This window comes from Mauremys mutica, chromosome 1 (genome assembly GCF_020497125.1).
Source record: "Mauremys mutica isolate MM-2020 ecotype Southern chromosome 1, ASM2049712v1, whole genome shotgun sequence".
NCBI classification, from domain to species: domain Eukaryota; kingdom Metazoa; phylum Chordata; order Testudines; family Geoemydidae; genus Mauremys; species Mauremys mutica.
This window is the reverse complement of record NC_059072.1, coordinates 235,027,396-235,047,972: the sequence shown is the minus strand read 5'-3', so window position 1 is coordinate 235,047,972 and position 20,577 is coordinate 235,027,396. Positions and strand designations below refer to the sequence as shown.

The following is a 20,577-nucleotide window of genomic DNA, read 5'->3' as shown; positions in this document are numbered from 1 at the left end:
CTGGAACAAGCTCAAATGCTCAGTTCGTGGTATAGTACATAAGCTATACTAAAGACAAATGCTCAGTTCGTAGTATAGTACATAAGCTATACTAAAGACAAACCCACAGTAACCGTCTCCAGTTTGTGAGGGACCCCATGCAGCCAGTCTCTAGGAAACAGATAAATGCATGGAGGTTAAGTCCATTAATGGCTATTAGCCAGGATGAGTAAGGAATGGTGTCCCTAGCCTCTGTTTGTCAGAGAGTGGAGATGGATGGCAGGGGAGAGATCACTTGATCATTACCTATTAGGTTCACTCCCTGTGTGGCACTTGGCATTGGCCATTGTCGTAGACAGGATACTGGGCTGGATGGACCTTTGGTTTGACCCAGTATGGCTGTTCTTATGTTGTAATCTAAATGAACCCAAAGTTATGGAGACAGATGTGAGTCAAGAAAGCCAGCAGTATCAGAAACCTGGAAAAATCTCTGACTGGATGGGCTCAGGCGTTTGGTCACAAGCTGAGGTGCTTCAAAACTTTTGGATTTTTTTTAAGCAGAATTTTTTTATTGTTTCTTTAAACAATCAAACACAGCAAGCAGCAAATATTTGGCCACACACTTCTGAAACCCCAAACCATATTCAGGTTCTGGCAGACTAATTTCAGTTTTTCAATTAAAAAAACCACAACAAATCTTGAAGGAAAGCAGACATTGTCCGTGATTTTTTTCTGCTTTTTAAAAACTCCTAGTTTTCGATCCAAAAAAAGTTTTGACAGAAAATAATTGTGCAACCCTTTTAATGAGCTTTAGTGCCTTTTAGCAGTAGCTGATGCTGAGAACCAGTGATACCTTGTAAATAAGTTTTCTCAAAACTGGGTTTGTGCTGAGATGCGGAAGGTTTATTTTTCCCAGGGCCGCCCATGGGGGAGGGGGGATCAAATGGGGCAATGGCCCCCACGAGAATATAGTATTGTGTAGTATTGCAATTTCTTTTATGGAAGGGGCCCCTAAAATTGCTTTGCCCCAGGCCCCCTGAATCCTCTGGGCAGCCCTGATAGAACATTCATATCACATCACACCATTGTTTATTCTGTGCCAAATCCTAAAGCACCCGAATGCTTCCTGATCTGTTCAGGCTTGACTGATCTTCAGGTTGTCATGATGGTACAGTAAGGGATGCAGAGTACCAGGGGTCTTGACTAGTCAGGAAGGCCCAGATCTACCAAGGTATTTAGGCTCCTAGCTTCCAGTTAAATCAATATTTTTGTGTATATGGGACAAAGTGCTCTGTACATTTCACTGACTCTGCGGATCCTGACACTCACTTCTCCTGTGCAGGATCCATAGAGGCCACTACTATCCTGGGGCAGCAGAAGCCCCAACAGAGTCACTTGTGTTGAGTGAAGAAAGAAAAGTATTTAGGAATCAAGGTTCTTACTGTGAACCCTCCAAAAACTTGATAGAAAGGATATTAGGAATTTTAGGAATCAGGAAACATCAGGGGCCCTCTCTCCTTCTCCCTGAGAATGGGGTGTTTGGGGGCCAATCAGATTGCTAGTTGAATGCTCTGTGTATATTGTTACATATATATGGTACAAGAAAGAAAGAAAGAAAGAAAGATGCAACGTGACCAAGTTAAAATATAATTCTTATAATAAATACATTGTTAATCAACCAGTAAATGAGTACATTATATACCATGGATTATAGCATACAATTTATGTTCAAGCAGAACTCCCTGTTGAAATCAGTGAGGAGTTGTGATTAAAAATCAGTGGTATTATGGTCTTGTGGACTGTATTTTATTTCAGACAGAATTTAGAATTCTAATTAACTTATTTTATCACTTGATTGAAATATTTTCCTGACCTGTCAATTTCTTTTGTCTGAAGTAGTGCACTATAGCTTTTTTCCTGAACTGCTGTGTTGTGTCCTATGCCTAGATCAGAAGTCATTCCAAAATGGTCAGTTAAGAGATATATAGCACAGAAGACCTGCTCAGCAACAAGTGCACCAGCAATAAATTCCTCCAGAGCTTTAAACCTAAACAAAAATTCATACATGTTTATTTTTTTTCCGCAAAGTAGAAGAGATATGCACAATAGATGAGTGTTCCTATTTTCTCTTTAACTGGCAAGTAATTGAACCAAGAAAAATGAAGAGATTTTTGTGATCCTTTCTCACTGACTCGTCCTCCCTTGCAGTTTTTTTTTCTCTCTCCACAGTAATAAATAAATAAAATAAAACCCTTCTATGGCTGCTATAGGGCCTGAATCTGCACCACTTAAGTCAAAGGGAGCTTTGTCATTGATTTCAGTAGGTGCAAGATCAGGTCTGTAATGATTAGACAACACTAATCACTCAATTAAAACTAGCTAAATATGCAGAAATATAGAGGTCCTTAAATTTACCTACTTTCCCTATAAGAAAATGGAATGTTCCCAAAGGAGCATGTTTGTCTGGAAGATTGACAGTCCCCATTCAGGTACCTGAATAAGTAAGTAACTAGACCTGGGACCTTTATCTCATCCATCTAAACATAATTCTAAAATTTGGGGAAACTTTGCAGACTGCAACACTTTTTCGCATCAATGAGTGATATCAATGGGACTACTCATGGAGTAAGGTGCTGTTCAACGTAAAGAAGAGTATCAGAATCTGGCCCTCTAATATCAAGGTAATAAGCTTTCTGCTTCAATGTATGATTCAAATCTCACTTGCAGTATTCAAAATTTCCTGTCACAAGCTACAGTGTGTGTTCTGATGCCACTCATCTAATTAAAAAATTAAACCTATATCTTTATGGGCAACCACTGCCCTTTTATTTCATAATTGAAATTGTAAATTTAAATATTGCTCCTAATTAAAAGAGGTCTAGGGATAAATATCTAACTCATGAAGAGCAAGTACTTAATACAAATTGAAAGGGATTTGTGCGGGCTCCAAGTATGAGAACTGAATTCATCATAAATCGGATGATGCAGCTATCTACAAAATAGGTTACAGAATGATTTGTTGTGTAATTATTTCATAAATATTAGACATGTCATTTAGACCATTTGGTACCACAATCTATAACAGATTAGCGTTGTGTTAACAACTACATTTGACAACCTTACTCCATAATCTACTGTAATAGTTTTAACTGCATTTTTTAGCCTAACAACTGTGCCGTCATCTGAAACAGAAAAACTAGGTTAATGCAATTTCCTAAAAGCTAATAACAAGATTTCCAATATTAATAGTAATATATATTCTAATTATGTAAAAGGTGTCATCCTGAAATCAGCCACCTCATGCTGGGATCCTGTCTGATCTTGCAAACTGCACAGGATCAAATTGAGTTCTTGGATGGGAGAACTCTTAGGAAAACCTAGGTGCAGGAAACATTGGATTTGATTCAGTAGGTGGCACTCTTGTCTCTGAATCTGTACCAGACCAAACTTCTTGCATCATGTTGGAGGACCTCTGCAGGTAGAGCTGGGATTGATGTACAGTTATTAAAGATCTCATGTTGCTTTATTGTGTACGAGTACATGTGTCAATTCTGGTAACCTGGCCAAATTTAAACTAGGCCAGATATAGATTCAGGTCAGCAGTGGCTCCAGGCATCAGCGCTCCAAGCGCGTGCCTAGGGCGGAAAGCCGTGGGGGGCACCCTGCCGATCCCTGTGAGGGCAGCAGTCAGGCTGCCTTCGGCAGCATGCCTGGGAGGTCCGCCGGTCCTGTGGATTTGGCAGGAATTCAGTGGCAGGTACGCCGAAGCCGCGGGACCAGTGGACCTCCCGCAGGCAAGCCGCCGAAGGCAGCCTGCCTGCTATGCTTGGGGTGGCAAAAAAGCTAGGGCCGCCCCTGATTCAGATGCGTAACTTAAAACATCCTTTTGGCATTTAGATAACAAGGTATTAGGCTTTGGGTTTTGCGGGATACACAGATTGCTGAAGGGTTGAGAAATTCCTTTTTTCACCTTATCTAGTTAAGAAGCCTTGTACACTCGTCTCACACGGACATAGTCAACATTATCCAATTTCATCATTTCCATGTTCTACTCATAACTGACTCTATCTAGGATTTGACACAACCACTACAAAAATACCAAATCTGGTAACACATATTTCTAAATTCCTCATTAGCAATATATGTGAGTATCACCACAGAAAATCACAGATTCCACTGGCTCCCAGTGTGGTTCAAATAGTAATTCTAAGTCTTAGTCCTATTATACAAGGTATTCCTGGAGTTACCAAATACTCCAGAAATTATCCTTCCACAATACCCATTGGTGAATATGTTCCACAGAGTGATCCAGTCAAATAGACCCAGGTTCTGACTATTTGGCAGTGAGAACAAAATTATTCTTGGTTTTGGAATCCCTATTGCAGATTTTTTTTCCCTAGAAATATCAGACTAAGGCCATGACAAGAAGTGAACTGATCAAGGTGCAAAACACACCTTTTCATTGAAGTTTTTCTACAGTATAGATTCATCTTTTTGTTTCTTCATTCATTTGTTTTAAATCATAGCACACAAAGTCCAGAGGAACCAAATAATGTTGTTGTTTTGGGATTCTGTAAGTATATACAGTATGTCCTAAAACTACCCCTTAGATTTCAGCATGATCGAAGGTTTTAAAAGTGCAGAAATATGGAAAGTTAAACTAAAAGAAGTCTCTCTCCATATTTAACTCTTTTAATGGTATCTGTCCTTTGAACCCATATTCCAGACCAGAGAAGCATTTGTAGATGTATTTGGAGATATTGTAAACTCTTTGACTACACAAATTGGATTAGAGTGCAGGATCATGCAACTATTTCCTATTAAATATGAATTTGTCAACCATGGTTGCGCCAAAGGTTTATGTACTGCCCGATCCAACAAAGCATTTAAGCACCGAGTTAACTTTAAGCATGCGAGTAGTCTTGTTTAAGTCAACAGGACTGCTCAACTACTTAAAGGACATGCTCAGGTTCTTGGTTGGACTGGGACCCAAAGTTCAACTTTCCTGCTCCTTTCTGACAGCAGCCCACATCTTCACTGAACATTTAAAGAGTGGGCCATCTTCTAGCTTACCCATTTGATCCAATGCTCCATACCTTTGTGCCCTCTTTCTCTTTCTGAACAGAATTTAGAAGAAAACCTACTTTTCCTACTCTCTGAGAATGATCCATAGGTATTGTCCCCATACCAACCTCAACACAGATATTTCTTTAAAGAACAAAACTATTACAAATCTGAGAGAAAATCAAAGCAAATAAAAGTGAAGTGCTATACAAACTTATATACACCTCTACCTCGATATAATGCTGTCCTTGGGAGCCAAAGTATCTTACCGCATTATAGGTGAAACCGCATTATATCGAACTTGCTTTGATCCGCTGGAGTGCGCAGCCCCGCCCTGCCGGAGCACTGCTTTACCACATTATATCCGAATTCGTGTTATATCGGGTCGTGTTATATTGGGGTAGAGGTGTATTTTTTTCTTCTAATGTCTGGTCAGAAAGACCACTGGTAGTAAGTCAGGTTATAATATGTGTGTGTCCTTCAGGCTTACAGTTTCTCTTACTAGGCTCATCTCCAATAGGAAAATTACCTGTTGCTTACAGCAGATGCTGTAAATAGTTTAAGTGCTAGTGTCAACAGACAAAACTGTTTTCAGCACCAAGAGAAAACATGTCTGAGACCACGTTTCACCATAAGTCAAATGGAACCTCTCACTCTTATTAGCATCCCAGTCCAAGTTCCCTGCCCTGCTGTGTCAGTGAAGTCATTCAGTTATAATATAAAGTCGCTTTGGTCCTTAGGTGTAAAGATCCCTTCAAATCCATTGATTTCTAATCAAATACAAGTTATACAATAAGCATTAAGATCAATACCATTTCCATTTTATGTTCTAATTCTTCCAATACTCAATTAGTAGACAGCTTATTTTTTCCTCTTCTGTCACTTAGTATGTAGCACTTCAACAGAACCCTCTAAATCTTTTGCATATCATTTTGGTCAAAATAAAGTCTGTTTACATAGCTTTGTTGTTGTGATTCCAGATTGAACCATTATGAATTTTCAGACTAGGGTTGCCAACCCTCCCAGTTTTATCTCCTGAAGGCTTTATCTCCTGGAGGCTACTGCAGCCAAACCAGGAGATTTTAGGTACTAAAAGTCCGGTGGCGCAGCGGAACTAAGGCAGGCTCGCTGCCTGCCCTGGCCCCGCGCTGCTCCCGGAAACGGACAGCATGGCCCTTGGGGGGGCAGGGGCAGGGACTCTCCACGTGCTGCACCCACCCCCAGCGCCGACTACGCAGCTCCCATTGGCCAGGAACTGTGACCAATGGGAGCTGCGAGGGCGATGCTCATGGGCAGGGGCAGCGTGTAGAGACGGCCCCCTGGCCCCACCGCCTAAGAGCTGTTGCCAGAGGGATGTGCTGGTCACTTTTGGGAGCCTCCCAAGGTAAGCAACATCCCCTTCACCCCCTCCCGCATCCCAACCCCCTGCCGCAGCCCAGAGCCCACATCCCGCACCCACACTCCCTCCCTGAGCCCACAGCTCCTCCTGCACCCCAGCCTTCTGCCCCAGGCTCAGCCCGGAGCCTCCTCCTACATTCCGAATCCCTCAGCCCCATCCCAGAGCCCAAACCCCCTTCCACACCTCAACCGCCTACCCCAGCCCAGTGAAAGTGAGTGAGGCTGGGGGAGAGCAAGTGACGGAGGGAGGGGGGCTTGAGTGAATGGGGGCAGGGCCTTGGGGAAAAGACGGGGCAGAGGGTGAGGCAAGGTTGTTTGACTTTGTACGATTAGACAGTTGGCAACACTATTTCAGATTAAATTAGCAATCTTGTCATTTCAATTAGGTCGGGTCTATATTGCAGTTTTAGTCACACTATTGTATACCCAGACAATCTCAGATCCCTTTACTACTATTTGTATCAGAGAACAGTATGTGCATTTCAGAAAGGTAGGAAAATATCAAATCACCTCTGTTCTCTCCTTATGAAAGCTTCTGCTGCGCCCAATGTACGGCTTGTTATGGCTGTACAAAGCAACATCTCTCAATGGCTGCGAGAAGACATTACTTCTAAGAATTTTCACTTATGGTGAGAAGAGGTGGATGAAAAATTTTGAGATATATATAAATAAAAAATGTGGATGACATTTTTTACAAAATATTTAAATAAAACGTGAAGACTTTGTTGATGTTTTTCAACAAGATGTAAGACAGTGGAAAGGGATATAGTTTTACAAATCTGAAGGGTTCGCTGCGGAGCTAGTGAATGAATGGCAGAAGAGGTGTTTTCATGTGTTTTTAAAAATTTAAAATAAACACAGTAAAACATGAAGGCTGGCAATTGAAATCTCAATTGTTTGGTAGGTGTCACCCTACAAGTATGCTGTGACGGGCTGGACCTCCCCATCCAGGATGCCACTTGATGTGCTGGGGTCCCACTGAGCCTGTCCATTCCACCAGCCTGGGCTTCCTCACCCTGACCTTGCTGTGGCAGGCCCCCAAGCCTTCTCTAGCACACACACAGTAAGGCCACACCCAGCTGCAAACACAGACTGAAATCAGCTCTCTGTGGGAGGATTCAGCTCGGGACTTCACCCAGCACTCATGGGCACACCTTCTTTGGGCCTGGGGTGCCACTGCTGCTCGAGGACTGCTGCTCCAGAGGTGCCTAGGGCTGCCCATGCAGCAGCTGGCCTTGGGACTGCCCCAGCTGCTCGGCCAGCCCTGGAGTCAGCTGCGCTGGCTGCTGCAAAAGTCATGGAGATCCCGGGAAGTCACAGATGATCATAATGGTCCCTTCTGATCTTGAATTCTATGATTCTATGATTCCTTAATTATCGGCCCTGGAGAAAGGGTGTGATTTTGTAGTCAGCGCAGGAATGGAAGCTATTCACTCTGGCACCAGCTCGCTAACATGTCTTTCAACTTGTCTCTCTCTCTTACTTAGTTTCTTTATATACAATATGAGAAGAATAATATGTACCTCACAAGCATTTTGTGAAGCTAAATTAATACTTGCAAAGGGCTTTAATATCCCTTGACAGAAGTTACTATGTAAATGCTCAGTAGGAGTATTTTACCATACTCACAATAGGATGAACATTAAATTGCATCTTGGATTCTCTCCTTCCCTGTTTCCTACAGTGTGTTTCTAATTATTTAGAATTGAAAGTCCTACAGTAGTTGATCCAGTACAATTGGAAGGTTTAAACTACATTATTTCTTTTAAGCTTATCTTTGCATACACTGGGACTATGATAATTTGTTTGCCTTTGTTTCTTTATGTATAATATTATGTATGTGTATATGTATATATATATATAGAGAGAGAGAGAGAGAGAGAGAGAGAGAGAGAGAGAGAGATTTAAAAGAAAGAGATTGTATAGTCTTTTTTACACTGTTTTATCTATAGGGGCTGTATGCCAAGAACAAATGGTTCCTTTTCCTTCCCCCCTCTGTCATTCCTACAGTTAATGGGAGTGGACTTTCCACCCATATAGTGGTGATAAGTGCATGCAGCCAGCTTGTTTGAAATCTGGAGGCAGAAAGTGAAACAGCCTGACGTGAGGTAAAGTATCTTTTTCAAATGTCTCTCTTATGTACTTATATTGTAAGCTCTTTGGAACAAGGGACTGCTATCTTTTTTTTCAGTTTTATGCAGCCATAAGCACATCTTGGCACTTAATAAATTAATAATAATAATGTACCAAAATGTCTTATTTTCCTCAGTAAAGTGAAGCAGTTTATATTTTATAACAAAAAAAAAGGAAGGTGGTTGGTGAAAGGCTCTGATAAGCCAAATCTACAAAAGATAATCTGGCAACCATAATGACAAACTAAGATTGTAACATGAGAATGCACTGCGTGAGTACAGTACTGTAATGTGCTATGAAGTTTCCTGCCTAGAATGGGTTAAAAAGAACATAAAACATTGTCTGGTTTCTGAAAGCAGTAGGAACCAGTGAGAAAGTGGTGAGACCCCGAGTTACACTGTTTCCCTGCTGTGCTGCAGTGTAATTTTTTTTCCCCCTCAACACTTAAACCCTGGCGTGTTCAAAAAAGTAATATTAAAAGAATGTGTAATTTTGATTAGAAATTCTGTTTAAAGACTCAAAAGCTGCTGGGCTGCTAAAGAGTTGTAAAATAAGCTCTTTAACAAACCTGTGGTTTTAAAGTAGCTTTGCTGACTCTGAGTGAGTGGGCTATGTTGTGTAATGTAAGCTAATGCAAGCCCATTGTTTCAATGGAGGAAATACATGAGACTGAGAAATTTAATTATTTAAATTACATACATATATACATACAATTACATAAGTTATTAAAGTTAGACTCTTTCTTCAATAATCCCATATGCCCTCAGGTTTACTTAGGCTAATGAAAATTAAGGCCATGTATTGTGGAAAATATCCACTGATGGAAATAATGGAGACAGAGAACTGGCATGGGTGTGACTAGAGGAGCAGCAATGGAAAGTATGCCCTGCAGTAACCCTGTACTCACCCATTACACACTATTGCAATAATATTTGTACAAACTATGCCTTGTGAGATATCACATGAAAGCTAATAACACACTGGTTACTAATATGATTGTAAAATGCATGTGTTAATGATTATATGTGAAGTTATGAATTCCCTCTGTATGATGTTACTAAAACACACTTAAGGCCAGACAGTCTAGCCCAGGTAAAGGTGATAAACAGGTCTGTCCTAGATAAACAAATGTGGGTTTACCTCGATGTATGTATTAACAGTAAACAGGGGTTATCTGATCCTGAATTCGAAAGACAGAGAACTAACATGGCTCCTGCACCCCAGAGAGACACAGGAGCCTGAATCCCCAGGAGACATTCCTGATTTGTAAGACAAAGGGCATGGCTACACTTGCAGATGTAGAGTGCTTTGAGTTAAACCAGCTCTTGGAGACCGCAGCCGGAAAAACGCTGCCGTGTGTTTACACTGTCCGCTGCAAGCGCAGTGGTGTGAACACGTTAGCAGCTCTTGCAACGCCACCGAGAGCAGTGCATTGTGGTAGCTATCCCACTGTGCAAGTGGCTGCAGCGTGCTTTTCAAATCGGGGAGGAGGGGAAGAGAAGTGGTGGGTGGAGTGTGACAGGGAGTATATTGTGTGTATGTGCGGGGAGAGACTGTGTTTTGGGTGGCAGAGAGTGTGTCAGCATGTTGTCCTGTAAGTTCAGACAGAGGCAGAGGGAAGGGGGAAACCCCGACATCAGCCCCCACCCCTGCCTCTCTCTCTCTCTCACACACACACACACGCACAAACACAGCAGCATTCCACAGTAAAGGTTTGCTTTGTCCTGGAGCAGATAAGCATGCCGGCTGTCAGAAATGGAGTTTTGAAAGGGGATATCCGCATGTCTGCAACCGAGTTCAAAACAATGAGAAGAGTGGCCAATTGACTTCAAGGGATTATTAGACATTTCCAGAGGCCAATCACAGCAGAGTAATGCAACACGTCGTCCACACTGACGTCGTCCACTTATGCTTCTCGTGAAGGTGGATTACCAGGAGCGCTCCAGCTGCAGAGTCCAGGCACTCTACATGCCTTGCAAGTGTGGCCATTTCAGGAGTTAGGTCGCCCGGGGCTGATTTAATGCACTCTAACTTGCAAGTGTAGTCAAGGCCAAAGACATTCCCCTTGGGGATATAAGGAACAGAGAAAGATTCCATCTTTACCCTTCACCTTAGTGGACAAAGAAATCAAGCAATTTGATCTCTGAAATGAGTTGTGGCCAGGCCAGTTAGTAAAGAACTTGAAAGGAAACTGGGTATGAGAAAAACCATCTTGAGCAAAGACTGTTCTAGCTAGATTAAGTTTTAGTCTTTTAGATGCTTTTTCACTTTTATTTGCTTGTAACCAGCTCTAGCTTTATCTCTTTTACTTGGTATCATTTAATCAATGTTGTTTTGTTAATAAACTTGTTTTACTTTTATTATAAATCAGTTCAGTGTTGTGTTTGAAGGGAAGGGTGTATTTATCCTGGTTAAATTAACAGAGCAGCAAATTTAATATCCTCTTTGAAGGCACAGTGGTATGGGCTGGACAGTCCAGAGAAACACATCTGTGGAGCTTGAGGGCTAGAGTTTACAGATTGTTATCTGCTAGGCAAGGTTTGGGCTGGGAGAGCCTTGAGGAGTTTGTTGGTATTGAAGACAGACTGGTGTGGTAGGCAGCTGACACGCAGTCTAATCACCAGCAAAACTCACTTTTGCTGAGGGAGAGAGGTAACATAGAGGCCAACACCTCTGGGTATCCCCAGCAGCATGTTACAGAGAGGAGCAGAACTTTTATGCATTAGTTATTTGTCTTTTGTTTTTTTAATTTGGATTTTTTTAAACAAGAAATATCCCCAACAAACTGTCCTTAACTACAATAACCAAGGTGGGAAAAGTCCTTTAAATCTTTTTATAGCAAATTCTTATGATACATTGCCTTCAGGCAAAACTTAAACTAAGACGACATCTTCAGCTTATGTATATATGTGTGTATATATAATTACACATGCACGTGTGATTTTTCCCCTCTTTTTACTAATCTTTCTTTTGTATTGATTATCTTTGTAAAAATAGTGGTAGCAACAGTAAAACATACAGCTGTTAATACTTGTCAAAAGGAGAAAAAGTCAAAAGTCAAAAGGAGAAAAAAACCTCACAACTTTATCATGAGTCTCTTGGTATTTGATGTTTTACTTATTAGCTCATGTCTTGAAGTCATTTGAATATATAAGACACTCATCTCTGCTTTCTTTCTTTCTTTCTTTCTTGACGCTGGCACAAATGGTTGCAGAGAAAGGCTGGAAAAACATGAACAGTAAAGGTTCAAATCCTAGATGACAATTAAAAAGACACAAAAAATACTATTCTTTTTAAATCTTGTGATTTTTGTGGGCCTGACTCGTGATTGAGGGATTGGGGCTGGCAATACTAAAGATTTAAAACTCAGAATTTAGTTATATAAATTACTGCCAACTGTCTCTTCTATTAAGTTAACCTTCCCTGTTCCCTTCCTCAAAGTTTTATACATTTAGGGCTATATTTTCAAAAGCTTTGTGTATCTAAATTGGGAGTTTGTGCCCTTGAAATCAGGCACAGAGTGCCTTTAGAGCATTTTCAAAGAGTGCAGAGAAATAGCTAGTGAATTGGCTCTGCCTAGATGGATGTACCCAGAAATATGTGCCCACCATGGAATTTTCACTGGGTTGCACCAAGGGGTATCATTTCTGAAAAATTTGGGAGGGAGGGCAAATTTGTGTCATCATATAAAACATTCTGTGTCCCAAACAGCATCATAAATGAGAAAAACTAGACAGTTAATACTTTCCCAGTGACCATGTCCAAAGTCAGAGGAGGGAGGAAAAGATGTGAGGCAGACAGTGGAAGACATAATAGAGCATTTAGACTTATGAAAAGATGGGATGAGAGGAACCATAGGACAATATCCATCCATAGCACCTGGATGCACCTGGACATAATTGTAAAGGCTCAAATATGCTATTCCTCAGATTATGTCCATGGTAACTGCCACCAACCCAAACAAGCTCCCCTGCATTGCCTATTTGGGCCAGCTGTTTAACATGCACAAACCAGACAGAACAATCCATCACTTGCAAATGGGGCACGGTCACTGGGCACATACTCATAGCACGTATTTGGGCCAAGTCAAACTGAGACAAGAGAAGGAAAGGAATTTGTGGGGTCATTCTGACCATATAGAATCACATGTACAGCTGTATAATATTCATTAAGGAGAATCAAAGGCCCATCTCATAAACATTATTGAAGAATCAGTAAAAGTAGTGGCCTAACCAGGTTGAAAGTTTATGAAATTCTCAAAATTATGGCATAAACAAAAAAAAATACTGTCTTAAAAATAAGTTCTGTCCAGCTCTATTATTGGCAGAGTGTTAGCAGGATGCAAGCTGCACTGTAGATGCAAACTTCTTGACTCCTTTTTAAGATATTAGCAAAACTCCATTAACTCAGCCAGTCAAACCACTATTGCTGCAGTAACCCCCGCCCCCACAAACACACACACACAATCTAAAAAAGTAGATATCATGACTAGTAGAAACTACGTAATGAATCCCCACTATTAAGGAATTCTGTTTAATTAAAAGTGGGAAAAAGTCAGTAAAATGAAAAGGTTTTTCTTCCTCTTATTGCTCTGGTGTATATTTATAAAATTTGCAGATTACATCAAGGTGGGAGGGGTTGAAAGCACTTTGGAGGACAGGATTAGAATTCAAAATAACCTTGACAAATTGGAGAATTGATCTGAAGTCAACAAGATGAAATTCAATAAAGACAAGTGCAAGGTACTTCACTTCAGAAGGAAAAATCAAATGCACAACTACCAAATGGGGAATAGATGGCTAGGTGGTAGTACTTGAAAAGGATCTGGGGGTTATGTGGATCACAAATTGAATATGAGTCAACACTTTGATGCAGTTGCGAAAGAGACTAATAACTCTGGGATGTATTAACAGTAGTGTCGTATGTAAGACACAGAACTTTATTGCCGTGCTCTACTCAGCACAGGTGAGGCCTCAGCTAGAGCAGTGGTTCTCAACCAGGGGTACGCGTGCCCACCAAGGTACACAGAGGTCTTCCAAGGGGTACATCAACTCCCCAAGATATTTGCCTAGTTTTATAACAGGCTACATTTAAAAGTACTAGTGAAGTCAGTACAAACTAAAATTTCATACAATGTTTTTTTTATTGTGCTCTATATACTATAAACTGAAAGGTAAGTACAATATTTATATTCCAATTGATTTATTTTGTAATTATATGGTAAAATGAGAAAGTAAGCCATTTTTCAGTAATAGTGTGCTATGACACTTTTGTATTTTTATGTCTGATTTTGTATTCAATAATTTTAAATGAGATATAACTTGGGGGTTTGCAAGACAAATCAGATTCCTGAAAGGGGTACAGTAATCTGGAAAGGTTGAGAACCACTGAGCTAGAGGTCTGTGTTCAGTCCTGAGAGCCACTCTTTAGGAAAAATGTAAACAAATTGGCGAGAATCAAGTGGAAAGCAACAAAATGTTGAAAGGTTTGAAAACCTGATCTATGAGGAAAGGTTTAAAAAACTGGGGATGTTTAGTCTTGAGAAAAGAATACGGAGGTGGGAATCAGATAATAGTCTTCAAATATGTTATGGGCTACTATAAAGAGAACGGGGGGATCACTTTTTCTCCATGTCCATTGAAGGTAGGAGAAGAATAGGCTTAATCTACAGCATGGAGATTTATATTAGATATTAGGAAAAAACTTTCTAGCTATAAGGTTATTTAAGGTCTGGAATAGAGTTACAAGAGAGATTGTGGAATCACATTCATTGGATGTTTTTAAGTAAAGGTTGAACAAACACCTGTCTGTGCTGATCTAGGTTTATTGGTCCTACCTTAGCTCAGAGCGCTGGACTTGATGACCTCTTGAGGTCCCTTTCAGTCCTACATTTCAATGATTCGATGATCACCCCTGCACTTGCTGACATGCAAATGGAGACAGAGGATTTGTCTTCATTGCTAAAAAAGGTTTACATTTTACTCTGGAATAACTAATACATCTGAGCTATACTGAAATGAAAACACAGTTAAGATTAGGCATTTTACTTTTACTGCACGGTAAACTTGCCAACATCAACCCAGAGGGGTTATAGGTAGAACCCTACCAAATTCACGGGCCACGGGAAATCTGATCTCCCACCATGAAATCTGGTCTTTTGTGTGCTTTTACCCTATACAAGTGGTCCCCAACGTGGTGCTCACGGGCGCCATGGCGCCCGTTGGGGCATTTATGTGCGCCCGCCTAGTGCTCAGCAGGGGAAAGAAGCCACGGCCCGCGCCTGCCAGGGACAGAGAACTCCAGGGCTGCGGGCGCTGGTGCTCTCTGTCCCCAGCAGGCGCAGGGCTGTGGCTTCTTCCGGCCCCGCGCCTGCCGGGGACAGAGAACTCCAGGGCTGCGGGCACCGGTGCTCTCTGTCCCCGGCAGGCACGGAGCCACAGCTTCAAGAAGAGAAGCCGCAGCCCCGCGCCTGCCAGGCACAGAGAACTCCGGAGCTGCAGAGAAGCCACGGCCCCGCGCCTGCTGGGCATAGAGAACTCCAGGGCTGCAGGCACCGGTATTCTCTGTCCCCGGCAGGCGCAGGGCCCACCTAGTGCCCAGCAGGGGAGAGATGCCAGGGCCCCACACCTGCTGGGGACAGAGTACTCCGGGGTTGCAGGCTGTGCAGCTTCTCTCAGGCTTCTCACTGCACTGCCCAGAACTGCCGCCAAAAAACCCCCAAAAACGCTCGGCCTCTGCAGAATGGACCGAATGCTGCCCCGTAGCATGTGCTGACACAGGCACCTGCTTGCTCCACTGGTGCCTGGAGCCGGCCCTGTATGTGAGTATTCTTCCTGTACTGATACTGCTGTTTTCTTGTGCTTTGCAATTTATTATTTTTTTAACATTTTGCTCCAAAATGAGTGGCTCAAATAAGAGACAACGTATGTATTATTTCAACCCAGAGTGGGAAGAATATTAAATATGATGTACAAATACAAAATAAGCCTTGAAAAATTGTTGGCGCCCGCCACACTCTTCTGAAAACATGAATGTGCTACTGGCCACAAAAAGGTTGGGGACCAGTGCCCTATACTATAAAGATTTCATGGAGGAGACGAGCATTTCTCAAATTGGGGGTCCTGACCCAAAAGGGAGTTGTAGGGGGGCTCACAAGGTTATTTTAGGGGATTCCAGCCAGTAGCTGACACTCTCCAGCTGCCCAGCTCTGAAGGCAGCGCCACTGCCAGCAGCACTGCAGAAGTAAGGGTAACATTACCACAACTTCCCCTACAATAACCTTGCGACCCCCGCCACAACTCCTTTTTTATTTAGGACCCCTACCGTTACAACACCATGAAATTTCAGATTTAAATAGCAAAAATCGTTAAATTTATTATTTTAAAAATCCTATTACTGTGAAGTTGACCAAAATGGACTGTGAATTTGGCAGGGTTCTAATTATATGGCAGTTTTCCCCATGGTTTACCTCACGGTGAAAGTAGGTGCCTAGTCTTCTCTGTATTTTTACCACAAGATAGCTCATGCATATTAGTTACTCCCAGGTTTAAGGGAAAAAAACACCTTTTTTTAGCAGTGGAGACCAGGGCAGATACAGAAGTACTAGTTAAGGAGATTAAAGGCCATCATACAATAGGAGTTACATAAAAGTGGCACACAGCTGCATAAGAAGAGCCCCATCCACAATTAATGCTAGGTGTTTTAGAAAAGATAAAAGGATGTCAGAAGCTGAACAGCATGGGATTAATAGTGCTGGAAATTGTAAGAAGGACCTGTACAGGGATGTGGACTTTCTCCTTGATAAATCTGAAGACTTAGAAAATAGGAGTACTCTCTTAAACATAGCTGGTGTCCCTGAGAACACAGAAGGAAGGTGAAAATATAATTTCCTTTGTCCAAAACTCATTTAAGGATATTTTGAAAAAAGATAAAAATTCCCTAGTTGTTGAATTCAAACACACCCACAGAGTATTTCAGTCCAGATAATGAGACCCCAAGAGCAATTATTGAGAAACTGCTCAGCTTCCAGCAAAAAAAAAAAAATAATACTAAGGGAAAGCAAGACAATGGAAAAGGTGTCTTTTCAGAACAGTCAGCTTTTTTTTTTTTAAATGCCTAAGCTTTGGTGTAGAAACATTCATAAGGAAAGGAAGTGAAATAAATATGATCATCTAATGAAAAACGAGGCTCGTTCTGCTGTGTGGGACCCTATTGAGTTAACCTTTATATATTAAGGGAGGACAGTTTCTTGACACTCCTCAGGAATTTAAAGATTTCCTACATTCTCCACCTAACTTCCTAAAAGAAGAGACACAAGCAGCTGGATTTCTATCTATAAGTGCCACAAAAAAACACCTGACACATCATGGCTTGGCTTTCAGTTTTTCTGTATTGTTCTAACTAAAGAGCCTTCTGTTTACACTGTTTATTCAAGACTTATTTCTGTCAGGTTCTGCAGAACATATTTGGCCTCTCTTGTATCTTCAGCAGATTTTTTTTTTAACTTGCAGAATGCATTGCTATTTCAGAGATCATTCTTTTTAATACTTTGTTGTTGTCTAATCCTATTATGTTTCAGTTGTGTTCCTCAAATGTTTTGCCTGGTTAAACATATTCATAATTCATTCTCTTCCTTGATGTTAAAGGGAGTAACTCAATGGTTCCTACTGTGCATTTACTGAAACTTATTTTTCTTTAAAATATGATTATTCTATTAGATGTGAACAAAACCCAGTTAATAGCCAGACATTCCTGTTTTTTGTTTTTTTTAATGGTTTTGCTCCTCTTCTGGCACACCTTCAGGATATTTTTCTCCTTTACTATGATATGTTTTATAAGCAACCTTCTCTATATAAGCACTGTGTAGTTCTTCAGTCTTTTTTTCTGTGTGCTTATGTTTTTTTCAAGGTATGTAAAATACTATATTTCCTTCCTGTTTGGATGCTCTCCATAGTGTAAGGCCACAACCATCCATTTCCAAACGTAGTTTCCATTACTCATGTCTGACTTTCAAGATTCTCCATGGTTTTATGTGCTATTTATGGGCCCAGTCCTGATGCAACATGAGTAACTTTACACATGTGTGTAATGGTTTGCAGGATGGTTTCCATTGTTCTTTAAATGTTAATAGCATGAACTAACCTATTTTTAAAAAATAAAAGATTACATTTTTATTTTGCTGTTAACTCCAGGAGCAGTGCAGGGAAGGAATCATTCCTCACAGAGGCACTATTCCCTTCCTGCTCTTCCCTTGCTCCAGAAAAGTTGGGTTTTTGGCGCATATCCACAAAGAGACTTGAGCATTGCAACAATGAGCATCACAGTACCTAACTTTTAGGCACCTAGAAAAATCACAGGTACACCACTGCTATGCATACTGCCTGAGTTAGGTGCCTAGGCACCCTGTACAGGGAATGGGGAGATATAGGCACCTCAGAGTACAATACGGAAAAGCCAGCATGCTAAGTGGGAAACATCAGGTCCTTGAAGCCTGGTCCACAGTGCTCTCAGGGGGTAGCAATAAGATTGCCAACCCTGCAGGATTGTCCTGGAGTTTCCAGGAATTGAAGATTAATCTTTAATGAAAGATTATGTCATGTGAGGAAACCTCCAGGAATACGTCCAACCAAAATTGGCAACCCTAGCTAGCAAGTTCCAACCTGCCACCCAATGATTGCTCTGTCAGAATTCAGCTTGCTAGAAGCTGAATTCTGACAGAGAGGACTTCAGTCCTGCAATCAGATTGATAGAACTCGGGGGAGCCTGGTTGGTTCACAACTTCTATTTAAACCAAGCACAAGCATAGGAAGGTGTTCGTGCAGCTGGGTTCTCTCTGCTTAGGCCTGTCACCCATGTGCTACCTGCTTCCACTGCTGATCTCCTGGTAAGCTAACCTTTCCTGACTCTTGGTTTTGCCCTCTGGCATGTCTTGGACTCTGTCCCATTGGTATTTGACCCAGCTTGCTCACTAGGTCAGACTGTTCACATCCACTCATGACAGTGAGCTGCTTAAGCTATCCAAGGGGAGAAGCCAATGAGAGGGGTGTGTGGTAAACCCTGACCCTGCCAGAGTGATAGGCACCTCCCTCAAAGCTGGACTTAGGCACCTATCTCTTCTAGAGATCCACAAATGAGAACCAGCCAAGGCACCTAAATAGCTTTTTTTTGCAGAAATGAGTTAGGTGCCTGCCTTGCTCCACATGAAACAGCCATGGAAGGAGGAGGTTGTAATGCTTATCTTATAACTTTTAGGTCAGTGGTTAGAGCACTCATGTGGGAGATCCAGGTTTAATTCCCTCAGGCAGAGGGGAGAACATATTTGAAAAGGGGTCTCTCGCTTATCAGTAGAGTACTCTGACCACTGGATTATAGATATACTGTTGTGGGACTGCCTCAGCCTCTCCCATGAAGCTGTTCCACTGTGGACAACTAATGAAAGAGTGCTTGGAGCAAGGGGATTGGATCCTGGGTCTCCCACCTCCCACCACTGGACTTTAGAGTCATTTTTTTCCTCTTGTTCATGAGTGTGCCAAGTGACTATTCCACTGTGGATACTTTATTAAATAGTCATTAGGTCACAGAGAGAGAGAGAGAGAATTACTCGATAGTCCAGTGGTTAGGACACCCACTGGGCAGACCCAGAGTTTAGTCCCCTTTGTCTAACCACTCTGAGTATTCATCAGAGATGAATGCATTGCTGTATAGCTTGGAGATTAAACATTTCATTTGGGGAGAAAATCTGCAACCCATACTCATGATGTGCAGTCCCTTAATCTGAGGTTTCTATGGGGCTATTCACAGAATATACTACTCAGCATGGGTTAGGTTGACAAAATCTGCCACTATGCTAATTTAAAACTGTGTTATTTGTTAAACTCACTTGTTGTGTCTTATCCTACATTAGGCTGTCAGCTCTTCAGGACAGGGACTGTCTCTTTCTCTGTTTTTGTACAGTACCTTGTACAGTGGTGACATGTTGGGGACCTTTGGGTGTTATCACAGCACAATTCTAAATAGTAGTAGACCCTATCTGGAAAAAAAATCCTGGAAACTTTCGCAAGAGAATCCTACAGATGAGATCAAATGAATGCAGCCACAACTTTTTAACACAGAACATCATCTTAGCTATCTCAAAAGATTTGGGGCCAGATTTACCAATACACTGTTGCTGCTGTGCACCACTCTGATGACGCAGGGCAGCCATTAAATGGTCATTTCACCAGGTCACTGTGACGAACTGAGTAGCATACTCCATTCTAATGAATTGGTTGGATGTGGGAGAAATAAAAGAATATAATATCAGGAGACCTACAACTGTGGTCGTCACAGACCCCAAAGACTACCTAGGAGCAGTTGTGAGCAAGGTTCATGAAAACCTATGAGCTTTGTTTTGACAGAGTTTCAGCCCTTGTCACTGACTTGCATTTTGAAGACTTTCTCTGAAATGAAAAAAGCTGTACACTTTTTTTTAATGAATGTTGGGATTAGCGTAGGGAGGGACGGGATCGTTGGCCATGGGCTCTTCAGACCACGAAAGCCAGCACTATATTTTAGCCCTCTACCTTCCATTCTGCCCTAAGTGGCTGTTCTGTTATGGAGTTGGTAGAATTTATAAACACAATAAACTTTATTATCTAAAATTAGATGTTTTTCCTTAAGGGTTTTCTAAACATCTCTCTATGTTAAAGGTAATAATTGGAGATATACCAATCTCTTAGACCTGGAAGGGATCTTGAAAGGTCATTGAGTCCAGCCCCCTCCCTTCACTAGCAGGACCAATTTTTTTCCACAGATCCCTAAGTGCTCCCCCCCCGGATTGAACTCACAACCCTGGGTTTAGCAGGCCAGTGCTCAAACCACTGAGCTATCCCTCCCTGCCCATACCAATTGCCTAGAACTGGAAGGGACCTTGAAAAGGTCATCGAGTCCGGCCCCCTGCCTTCACTAGCAAGACCAATTTTTGCCCCAGATCCCTAAGTGGCCTCCTCAAGGATTGAACTCACA

At 41.7% G+C, this 20,577-nt stretch overlaps 1 protein-coding gene across 4 annotated transcripts in view; it reads left to right on the top strand.

The window, feature by feature from the left end:
* The window catches only part of STS (steroid sulfatase), a 184,596-nt gene that overhangs the window by 9,306 nt on the left and 154,713 nt on the right, over nt 1-20,577 (top strand). For 2 of the 4 annotated variants that reach the window (XM_044999950.1, XM_045000137.1), the window contains exon 1: nt 18,299-18,457. In XM_044999950.1, the coding sequence (XP_044855885.1) occupies nt 18,426-18,457 (32 nt within the window). In that variant the 5' untranslated portion in view covers nt 18,299-18,425. Of the gene's footprint in view, nt 1-7,345; nt 7,505-8,451; nt 8,550-18,298; nt 18,458-20,577 lie in introns of those variants that run through there. The other 2 variants (XM_045000016.1, XM_045000095.1) reach the window with 2 other exon arrangements.